Genomic DNA, 11,918 nt, shown 5'->3' on the forward strand with positions numbered 1-11,918 from the left:
GGGATATTATTTTTGTTTCATATTGCCCAACCCTACATCTCAGTAATTTTGAGCAGGCATTCGGATGAGGCCACACTGATGCTGAAAATAACTGAGTTTTATTCACACTGTAACAATGTACACCGAACAGTACCAATTACAGCGAGATATGGTGCCGTCCATTCTGTGAGCAGAAAAAATATATAGTTTCAGTTTCACACCAGCAGATCATTAACAGGGCTGATGAAGTGTAAGATAGTCTAATTCCGCTCACCAGACGATTTCTCTGAGCATCTTTCGTCCCGAGTGACTAAAACTCTGCTTGCACCTTCATGATAACAAGGTCTTCTACTGTACCTCTAACATGTTTCTTTGTCTCTCATGTCATTCTAAAAAAAATTTTGTTCTTCCTCCCTAGATGCCTGTTAAGAACAGACTATGCTTCATAGTGATTTTGATCCCTGTATTGTTGCTGGTTGCGCTCTTCACCGTGTGGACCCCATCAAGAGGCTTAGAAGTTGACGTCCAACCAAGGCAGGGCAGCCCAATCCAAAGACTCCTCAGTGTGAAAATTCAACATATCATGAGTGATTATTCTGATATTTCTTTCCAGATCAAAGAAGACGTGGCACGGTGTGTTGTTACACTATATTTATTTGTTTCTTTAGTTATATATTCATCTCATTATCCTTACCAACTTATTGTTTAACTCCTCCCACAGTCAGTTGGCTCAGAATGCATGCGTGTGCCAGGCTGGAAAGGAAACCTTTCGCCTACCGTTCTCTGATCTGCTCTACCCTCGTGTTTGGGCTCACAACCTTCAGCATGCATTCTTAGAAAAGAAACCTGATCCTCAGGGTGTAGAGCATCAAAGAGCGGAGGAGTACCACCACTTTCTGAGAAGGTAAAGGTCAAAGATAAGAGTGCCATGCGTAGACACCTTTGTTATCATAACGGGCAACGTCCGCTCTACATTTAAAGCTATAGATGGTAATCTTGTTCAGAGACATTTTTTGTTATACTGGGTGAAATGGTGCTTTCATTTTGACAGTAGTCAATACATTATCCATCCATTTTCTAACATGCCTATCCCTTGTGGGGTCACGAGGGGTGCCTATCTCCAGCTGTCAATGGGCGAGAGGCGGGGTACACCCGTAACAGTTTGCAGGCCACATGCCAATCATTCTGATGTGCTCGCATAATGCCATTGTGCTTGCTCGTTCATTGTTAGTTTCCGTTTGCTGGCTGTGCATGCACGCCTCTAGTGTTTATGTATCTGGTTGGCTTAGCTTTTTGCTTTGGTGTTAGCCATTAAATGTAGCGCTGCTGCTCTCACTGTATATTCTGAACATGACTAACAGTCACAAGAAGCAAACCACGTACAGGTTTATGAGAAGAAAAGGAAGGCCTATGTACAAAGAAATAAGACCAGAGTGGAATTGGGTGATTTTTATTTTATTTTATTTTTTATTTTTCTCCCAACACGTTCCTCCTGAGGAGCAGAAGAGCTGGTAACACAGTCTTGTACATGCGCAGTTATTCCAAATTGGACCTTTGGAAACTTACCGAAAAATCGCCGACTCTACCTTTAAACTAATATGTAGCACTAGATGTGGTAGCAAAATGTAGATGTGTTGATTTAGTCTAACTATTCATAGACTAAAACATATTCACAGTCTCTGATGAGAAAGAGGAGGTGGTGGATCGTCTTACTAGAGAACGTCTAGCAAGAATGTAAACCAAAGTATTTCAGAGTTTATTAACTGGTGTTTTTTTATATTTCAGATTACAGTTTCCCTTTTTTAGAAACCAGACTGAGTTTGCTGTGTCTGAAATACTTTCATTTCCTTATAACCCCTGGAATGAGCACCAGTCTATGTATTCATGCAAATAGCTCTTATTTATAGTGGTATGAAAAACAAAGCTGCTGAACTTGTGAGTTAGGGTTCTGTGTTAGAAAAAGTGTGTGTGTGGCGTTGCGGGGGGGGGGGGGTTTGGGGGGGGTGCGTGTGAGCGTGTGCATTCCGTTTAATCTGGTGGTTTAGACAGTCTAGTTCATTTTTTTCTAATGAACAAAATAATGGACCTACACAGTTACACTTTGGTAATTTAATTAACCTTTTTTTCTTGTGTACCAGTAACTGATAAAAGTGGTTTAGTCTTAAATAGAAACTTTCTTTAGCGTGTGACTGAACCTGTGCTTTCAGTAGAGAAGCATTTGTGGGAGAGGTGTAAGTGGGACACTGTGGTCAGCTTGTGGAACGCTAGAGTAGCTTTAGTTAGTTTTTTGGTATTCTTTCTGATCCATTGTATATATGAAGATTCACTGTATATAACTGAATGCACCTTCCCTACTCTGCACCTTCTTGTATGAGCCGATGTGACGAGTGAATTTCTCCATTGTGAGATCAATAAAGACTATCTTATCTTATCTCTTAGTTAGAGCAACCAATCTTTACCTCGCTCCTATACATGTTGTGTCTTTGTGTATAGGTCCTACTCTCCAGCAGATATGCTCATTATTGCCGAGGCAAACAATCCTCTTCAGTATCCCACCCAAGGTGTGGAGGTGCCACCGCTCAAAACTATTATCATCCCAGGTAATAATACTTAATAACACAGTATAGTGTCAGAAGAAAACTGCGGTATAAACAGTATACTGTAAAATCTTAAATGTACTAGAAAACCTGTAATCATCTTTCGTTATGTTCAATCAGAATGTTCCATTAATAAGACACTCTTTCCACAGGTCTGAGTCTCAGACAGGAAGGAAAAAACAACTATATGGTAACTTTTTTATTTTTATATTGTCTTATTACCTATTATTTCTAGTAATTTTAATTTTCTCTAAAAACAGGTGAATTTGACAGCAACACTGGGGACCTTTGATGTTGCTGCTACAGTGGACAGAGTCTCTGTTAGAGGAATGGGTGAAAAGCATATATCACTGTCTAGTCCGGATCTCTCTGCTCTAAACAGGCAGCTCCAGTTTGTCACATACACCAACACCGTGTTTCATCCAAAGACGGCAGACTCAGGTAAAGTTCACATTTTGACCTCATGATTTCAGGAGATCATGAGTGATAGACAAGTTTCTTTTGCATCAAGAAATAGGGCAATTGTAGCCCTATGGTGGTGGTTTTGGTGGTGTGACATTTCTTTGAGACGGGCATTGACTTTAAGGAAGTAGAGGTTGCTGACTAGCACGGACCACAGACAGAATGTGTCGCTCTGTTTTCAAGCAGGATGGGAACATTCAATAGTACGGCAGAAGCAGCTGATCAGTCTTTTGAGGTGATTGTTCACTACGTCAGAACGTATTCGACAAATGTGTTGAATAGGTGTACACCGATGTAGGTGTACACTTTATTGACATTAAGAAGCCGCTTAAAATAAGTAAATATTTCCCTACAAAGGGAGAACATTCCCTTTATAGTCCCTCAGAGGGGGGTTGGTTTTGTGCTTTTAACCCTTCCCTAAGGGAGGAGTGTGCTGCCACATTAGGTTGTGCTGCGCACTTGGATCGATCTGTCTTAAGGTTATTGCTCAGGGACCCAAAGTGACAGAGTGAGTTTTCAAACCAGCAACTTTTTTGGCCTCTCCAAGATGCAAATGACTCCTTAACCACTAGCCCACCACTCCCACTAATAATAATATAATAATAGAGGAGTTTGGAAGGGTTACATTTGACCCTAAACTCTTTAACATCATACTGGCTAGGAAGGAGGTATGAGCAAAAATGTTTTGTTTTTGGTTATTTCTTCTAAGCTTTTTAAATCAGAAATGTATTCCCTCTTCTGTAACTGGACTTATATGAGTTTTTGCTCTATCCGACAGTTCAGTTTGGAACTGAAGGTCATCAGTCATATTTTACCATCAATGTTGGACATAGAGTTGTTCCAAAACTGTACAACTCTGGAAAAAGTAAAGGTTTGTGAGGACAAACATTTAATCTAGAGGATTGTCTTTGCCAGTGAATGATTTAAGAAAAGTGTTATTTTTTTCTCTATTTGCTCTCAGGTTATAACATTACCTCTCTGGTTACCATTGCCACTAAGACCTTTTTGCGCTACGACAAACTGAAAGATCTCATTGACAGTATAAGGCAGTTTTACCCCACCATCACCATAGTTATTGCAGATGACAACGAACACCCAAAGCCAGTGACTGGTGCTCATATTGAGCAATACATTATGCCATTTGGAAAGGTAAAGAAGCTTGATGTCCTTTGTGTTGTCCTGCATGATGCAATTATGATTCCATCATACAGGAGAAGTGTTTGGATTTCTCCGCATAGGGCTGGTTTGCAGGAAGAAACCTGGCAGTGTCTCAAGTGGCTACCAAGTATGTGCTCTGGGTGGATGACGATTTCATCTTTACTGCAAATACCAAGCTGGAAAAGATGGTGGAAATCTTGGAGAAAACGACCCTGGATCTGGTAAGTTGAACATAAAACTGATTTGGGGGATTTTATGTTTTTTACTGCATGTTTTTCACTTAAGTCAAAACTTGTTCTGTCCTTTAATCCTATAAATCTGGGAAATGCACATGCTTGGAACCTTTCTGTATTAATCAAACATGATGATCTACAGCTAACTGTTGATATATAGTGCTTGCAGAAACCGCTTTGCTTTTTCTATTACCCACTTGTCTTTTCTGTAGAAAGAGCACGGTCATCAGAATAAGATATGCATCGTCTTGGGCAAGTGTACCCCATACAATAGGATGAACTTGGGCACACAATGCGATCTAATTGGCCTTATGAGAGGATTGTATAAAGAACCACAAAACTTACAAAGTGCTACCACACAGAGTAACCAGAATTTGTCCAGTATCAGTTCAGACACAGTTAATAACCAGTACATGACTAATATTAGTTTAAACAATTAATCCAAATGTATTAAAATGTAACATTCAACATAGTTTTGTAAGGTAATTTATTCATTAAATTACATACCTAAACTTTAAATAACTTAATCAAACCAAAATAACAAATGTATGGCATAAAAAACATCTGTAACTTAGTGGTGTAGACTGTGCTTATTTGCAGAAGATAAGCATTAAATCTTGTTGTTGCAAATATAAGAAATAATCAAACTAAAAGAAATCATACAACAACATAACCAGAGTGTTTCTGCTGTAGGGCAAATAGCAAGGCAATGGAAAAGTCAGAACCAGGTGTTCCTGGGAGCAGCCTATGTAAAAAAATAATAGGTGAACAAACATACATAGACTTGTGCTAATACTAGGTAGATCAAATTACCAGCCGTCTCCCGTTCCTCTTTTTCTCAGCACCTTCATTCTGAAAGCAGATTGAGAGATGGGTGGAAAATAAAAGGGACAAGTCTTGCAAGACATCAGCTGTCTGTTAGCTTTTTTCATCTGTACTGCCATAACATTTAGAAATGTTTTTGGGGGGGGTTTATCCCCCATCTTCTATATTCGTTTGATATGAGCAAGTATATGTTGGTAATTTTCAACCAAGGAATGTAATAGGGATAGCCTCTAGTTCTACTTCTGCCTAAACCCTTTTGGTCAGTGCCCATAACTAAAAGTGACTTGCAGTGTACTGCATTGAGACATGTTTTGACTTTTGTTCTGATGACCAAAACAAAAAATAACTGAAATGTCATCACAAATATGCAAACAGATTCCAGCTGGACCAAGGATCCTCTAAAAGAGACCACTGCATTAGCCTTTGATTGGCACAATGTGGAGCTGAAATCTCTGAGCAGGGCTTTTTCGATCAACCAGTAGTCCGTATATTGACAAGTCTGTATATCAACATGAGGTGAATCGGCTGGACCACTGGTGCAGTCAGAACCACCTTGAGCTTAACCCACTCAAGACTGGAGTTGATGGAGTACCTCCAAACAATCTAACCCACAGTGTGCCCCCTCACCATCCTCTACAGCACTGTCTTCTGTTTTCACTTCCAGTTCCTTGTAAACACCCTTTTGGACCCAACCTGGTCTTCATATATAGACACTGTTCGGAAGAGCAAGAGATGCTGGTCATCTTCTACATTGCCATCATTCTCATCCACAAAACAGGACAGGTCCAAATTGCAACAAGCAATTTGGTCATCAGGGTTGACCTTACTTTCATCAAGGTCTATGGTCAGGGAAATGGTTGCTAACATCTTTGCTGACCCCACACATAAACTGTTCAGACTTTTATCTTCAGGTCGGCGCTACAGAGCGTTCTTTGTAAAATTAGCCACCACAAAGACTGATTCTTCCACCAGGCATAATAAACACCTTACAGCTTGAGTAGTCAGCTACAGTGGTGTGAAACAAAATAAATGTCTTAAATTTTAACAATTCCCAACTTCCCTTTTTCTTTCTTAACATGTAAAAAATCAAGAAAATATACTGTTTATATATGTTTACCAAATGTGTAAACCGGGAGTAGTGTAACAAAATTGTGAGTGGTGTAACCATATTGTGCTAAAATTGCATTGCTCAAGGTGGCTGCACGTTGGAATAGCTCTGTTGTTTAACATTAATGACTACTGCCCCCTGTCAGCGGTTAGGCACACCAGCGCCCTGTCTGCACCCAGTCTGGTCCTGCCAGACTGGTTGGAGCCAGAGTTTATCCATGTGTAGTGATGCCCCGAGATAACTAACAGTTTCCCTTTATCAGTCTCTTTTGTCCATATCTATGTATGTCCCGTCTCTGATGTCCACAGTGCTTTTCCAAGTAACTGCTCTCAGCAGCTCCAAGCTGTAGTCTCATTTAATATCTAAAAATTTTTGCAAATATTTTAAGGAACTTGAGTTTTCTCCTTCTTGTGAATCAAAAGTTGCTTTGTTTTTATCTTTTTTTTTCTCAACCGTAGTTGGACACTGCGCTGCTAGAAGGATTTTTTTTTGGGAGGGGGGGGGGCTGCTGATTAACATTTCAAAAACTGAAATAATACTTCAACTACATCCCCAAATCCAAGATGAGCTGAAAAGGAGGCAACGAGGATGCAGCGCAGGAGCAAGAATAAAAAGAGAGAGGAGGAAATTTAAGCCATCTATTCCATCGATTATTATGGGCAATGTGAGGTCTTTGGGAAACAAGTTGGAGGAACTCCAAGCCTTAACACGGACCCAGCCTGAAAATTGGGAATGCAGTATTATGTGTTGAACTGAAACATGGCTGTAGGATCATATCCCTAACTCCTGCATCTCTCTGCCAGGCTTTCTGACCATACAAGCAGACAGAGATTTAAAGAAGAGTGGAAAGAGCAAAGGTGGTGGATTGGCGGTGCTGGTTAATAACAGACAGTGTCATCCAGGATATGTCACTGTAACGTTTTGCCTCTGCAGCCCCTATATTGAAGTGTTAGCAGTGAGTTTTCGTCCATATTATTTACCCAGAGAGTTCACCAGTGTTATTTTGGCAACAGTCTACTTTCCACCATCAGCTGCTGCCAACACTGCATACAATGTCATCAGCTCAGTTGTGGATAAGCTACAGGCACAACATCCCAATGCATTTGTTGCAACTTTTCAACAGTTTGTCACCTGCTCCACCAGAGAAAACCAAACTCTTTTCTTGTTTTATGCAAATGTGATGGACTCATATATCCCCAAGGCAAAACCTCCTCATGGCAAATCTGTTTTTTCTCTACTCAGAATCAATACGCCTCTTTATCAAAGGCAACCTGTAGTAAAAAGAACTGTGAAAATGGTCACCGGAAGACAAGAAACCCCTTAAGAATTGTTTTGAGGCAACATACTGGGATGCACTGTGCCAGCCACATGGAGAGGACATCAATACCATGACTTAGGATATGACTGACTATATAAACTTCTGTGTGGACAACACCATCCCCACCACAACGGTGTGATACTTCTCCAACAACAAACTATGGATCACCATTGACCCAAAGGAACTGCTTAATGAGAAGAAAGCTTGCAGGAACAAGACAAATGATCATCACACAAAACTTTCCTGTCACCTCAGATGTTTTATCTTTCACCTCAGCCATGGACCCTTCTGTTTCTACATGTTTGTTGCCAACCAAACCAGAAGATGGTGCTGTTCCCTTTGCCTCCCTTCCACTGTTCTGTCTCTAGAAGTCAGGTGAATGCTCAAGGTCCAGATAGTGTCTACCCCAGAGTCCTGAAGGCTTGTGTAGAGCAGCTCCCCGGGATTCTATAGCACCTCTTCAACCATAGTCTGACCAAGGAGAAGGTTCCAGTGTTGTGAAAGATGTCCTGCATTGTTCCAGTACAGAAGAAAACTTACCCATCAGTCCTCAATGACTTTAGAACTGTTGCCCTGAAATCCTGCATCATGAGGGTCCTAGAGAGACTCCTGTTGGCCCACCTGAGTAAGCAAACAAGCAGCTATCAGCACCCCCTGCAGTTTTCTTATTGCTGTCAAGTTGCCCTTCATATTCCTGCTTCAAAATACCCCCTGTCATTTAGATATCTTCAGGTCTAATTATTATTTGTGTGCCCATATAAATGGTATAATCCAATTGTTTTCTTTTTGTCTTTTAATCCAACTACATTTTAATCTGATGGTGAAATCTTGTGCATGTAAACATATTTGAGTGCCCATCATAAAGCCCTCATTTCACAGCCATTGAACATTAGTGTGCAGAAATCAAAAGTTGCTTGGTAGCAAGGTGACCTACAAATTTCATTGAGTTACACCAGTTCTGTCTAGATGAATGGGACAAAATTCCAGCAAACAAATATGGATGATACAAGTCAAATAGTTTAACAAGGAATTCTATGAAATACTGAAAGAAATGTATGTAAACGTTCAGAAATGTATGTAAAACTGAAGAAAAAATATGACCCAACAACAGATCTGAACTAGACACCCTGAATTTCTGAACTAACCTTACACAGCTGTGACATATGTTTCTGTATTGCTCACTGTGTTGCAAGCTTTGCCACAGAAGGCATTGAAACCGTAAACCTGGTTTTAACTGACCTCACGCTCATACTTGCATTTACTTGTAATGGCATTATTTAACACAAGTTATGCTTACTTTTTTCTTTTGATTTTGAAAATAAAGACCATAAAAAAATTAAAAAAGAAAACGCATGTCCCTTTTTTTGCATCAACTTTAGGTCGGTGGTGCGGTGAGAGAAGTAACTGGTTACACTGCCACCTACCGTCACACAATTTCAGTGGAAGAAGGGGGAAAGGATGGCAACTGTTTACATATGAGGAATGGATACCACCATGTAATTGAGGGATATCCCAACTGTGTAGTAGCAGATGCCGTAATCAACTTCTTTATGGCTCGAACGGACAAAGTTCGAGAGGTTGGCTTTGACCCCCGCCTGTCAAGAAATGGCCATCTAGGTTAGGAGCTGTTTATTAAATTAACATTTTTGCATAGACCTTTAAATATGAATTACTAATTACTTTTTCTTTCATTTCTGCAGAGTTTTTTATAGATGCTCTGGGCACCATGCACATTGGCTCCTGCAGTGATGTGATCATTAACCACGCATCAAAGATCAAGCTGCCGTGGACTAAAACAGAAGCACAGAAGACCTATGAGCAATTCAGATACTCCTCAACAAATGGAGATAGTGACCTTCATAATGAAGTCTTCTATTTTAAGAACAGGTTCAAGTGCATGACCAGCCAATAAAAAAGTGAGCTTCCACTGTTCTGAAAAACTGTTATTCTTTGGTAAAAGTATAACAGAAAAACTGAGCCAAAACCGGTTACCTCCAGTTTAAGCCTGTTTTTGCTGTTTGGTAAAAAAATAATAATAATAATAATAATTCTTGCCTCTGTCAGTCTACCCCAGGGCAGCTGTGGCTTCTAACATTGCTCACCACTGTCAGAGTGTGAATGTGTGTGCGAATGGATGAATGACTGACTATCGTGTAATGCACTTTGGGGTTGTCAGAATGGTTAAAGTGCTATACAAGTACAAGCCATTTACCATTCCATCTTATGGCTGGGGATTTTCTTATAAACTGTTATAACAATCCAGCTGATTGTTGTTGTGTGAAGCACTCATCCTTTTATTGCCATTTTTACAATGCCAACGTGTGTTGTTTATTTTCTTTGAATTTTATATATGGATTTGTAAAGTGAAATTCACTGCCTGTGCTCCATGTGGGCTATTTAAATTCCAGGTAAGCTCTAACTTTGTGTTTTCTAAATGTGTACTTTTTGTGTGAATGTACTATTATTGTATATACAGATATATCTAAAAAAAAGATTAGAATACTGAGAGGAAAAAAATCCTGCATTTACTTGCCACTTGATTCGGAAAGTGGTATAGCCTAACTAATACTGCTCAAAAGATTCAGAAGAATGCTTTAAAAACGCAACAGAGCTCAACTGGGAGAAAAAAAAATCATGGGGGATCTCTGGTGGCAAGCAATGGAGTAGCAAGTCACAGGCTCTCGCTAACTCTTTGTTCTTTAACAGCTAGTCACCTGTTTGCTCCATAAGCTGGCTTTCAAGTTTGGCATGGAAAAAGGGTGAGGTGCTTTACAGATTTATATTTCCTGAACAAACAAAAAAAATTGGAATGGCATCCAGACTTTTTTTAAGGTTTCTGCAAGTCAGATATTAATTGTGAAGCATGAGTTCACAGTTACCCCGTACACCTCCAGATAATCCTCTTGATACCTTTCTATCAATAAAACCCTACTTTAAAAGCAGTTTGGGAACAAGATCTCCATTCCACCATCCCTGGCAATATGCAGAACTCTATTATGGCTCAGGTGCATTCATCCTTAATGTTCACTCACAAGCCACGTACTTCAACATTTTAAAGTTGTCCAACGGTTACACTTCTCCAACATCAAACTGCGCCGCATTGACCTGAATCTGGACCTGACGTGTGTCAGGTGTAGGAGTGCACCTACTACATTATTATTATGTTTTGGCCTCTCTGGCTGATTTCTGGAAGTCAATCTGTCATACTTTATCTGAAATTTTGCACTGTAAGATTGGGCCAAACTCCTTCGCTTTCTTTGGAGTTGCCCTGGACCTAGACTTACCAAAGACCATTCATTTATTCATCAATTACTAGCTATCTTGTTATGGTGGAAAGATCCGGCTCCCCTTCTCATTCACATTGGTTGAGGGATATATGTATAAACTTAGAAAAGCGGTTCTGAAAATAGAATTTACCAAGTCTGCCCCCCTTCGTGTGTGTGTGTGTGTGTGTGTGTGTGTGTGTGTGTTGTAGAGATTTGTTAATGGGTTAAAATTTACTGAAAATAGTTTGTTCTACAATGTATTTCTAAAAATCAATAAAAAGGCTGAATTATTGCAAAATTTGACAGCATGAGCTTTTATTTAAAAATCACAAAATGCCTCATCAGTAAGAAAAAGTAATTGCAACGTTTAACCACCAGAGGGAAACAAAAGATCAGGAGAAAATGCCTTACGACGTAATTGAACAAATGATTTGTCTATATAATATCTAACTGATGAAGAAAATATTTTTCATTATTTATATTACCACTTGTTATTTTACCTATTTTGCCTTTTTAAACCTTTTGTAGCTTTTGTGTCTGTCAGTTTTATTGTGTGCTGCAGGAGACATTGCCTGCACTACTAGTATCTTTATCCCCACCACCTCATCCTCCATGTATTCAGCTTATGATAAAACATGATGTGGACATGTTTATTTTAATTATCCTGCAGTTGCATTGTTGCCTGTGAGGATTTATTTAAAGGCAACTCAAGTCTTCATCCTTATGTCTCAGATTTTGTTGAGGATTTTGCAGGGTTATATTTTTCATGCCAGTCCATGTGTGTTCATGACAGTACTAGGTATTTTTGTAGAATCTGGCGTAATAAACATTTGGCCAGATGCTCGTGCAGTATGTCCTAATTGAAGTGGACTACTTCCTGCCAATTAGTGAAATACTCCTTGAGCTTTAAAGGGAAAACCCCAGCGGGTACAGTGTCAGGAGGATTCCCTAAAATATGCGGGTGGGGGTGGG

At 39.7% G+C, this 11,918-nt stretch overlaps 1 protein-coding gene across 2 annotated transcripts in view; it reads left to right on the plus strand.

Moving 5' to 3' along the window:
* b4galnt1a (beta-1,4-N-acetyl-galactosaminyl transferase 1a) overlaps window positions 1-11,336 on the plus strand; it is a 44,714-nt gene extending 33,378 nt beyond the window's left edge. For both annotated transcript variants that reach the window (XM_021318505.2, XM_036137651.1), the window contains exons 2-11: window positions 398-612; window positions 701-883; window positions 2,473-2,579; window positions 2,729-2,766; window positions 2,837-3,017; window positions 3,817-3,909; window positions 4,000-4,187; window positions 4,277-4,417; window positions 9,060-9,297; window positions 9,381-11,336. In XM_021318505.2, the coding sequence (XP_021174180.2) occupies window positions 398-612; window positions 701-883; window positions 2,473-2,579; window positions 2,729-2,766; window positions 2,837-3,017; window positions 3,817-3,909; window positions 4,000-4,187; window positions 4,277-4,417; window positions 9,060-9,297; window positions 9,381-9,592 (1,596 nt within the window). In that variant the 3' untranslated portion in view covers window positions 9,593-11,336. The remainder of the gene's footprint in view (window positions 1-397; window positions 613-700; window positions 884-2,472; window positions 2,580-2,728; window positions 2,767-2,836; window positions 3,018-3,816; window positions 3,910-3,999; window positions 4,188-4,276; window positions 4,418-9,059; window positions 9,298-9,380) is intronic.
* Window positions 11,337-11,918: the final 582 nt, after the last annotated feature.

This window comes from Fundulus heteroclitus, chromosome 1, assembly GCF_011125445.2.
Source record: "Fundulus heteroclitus isolate FHET01 chromosome 1, MU-UCD_Fhet_4.1, whole genome shotgun sequence".
NCBI lineage: Eukaryota > Metazoa > Chordata > Actinopteri > Cyprinodontiformes > Fundulidae > Fundulus > Fundulus heteroclitus.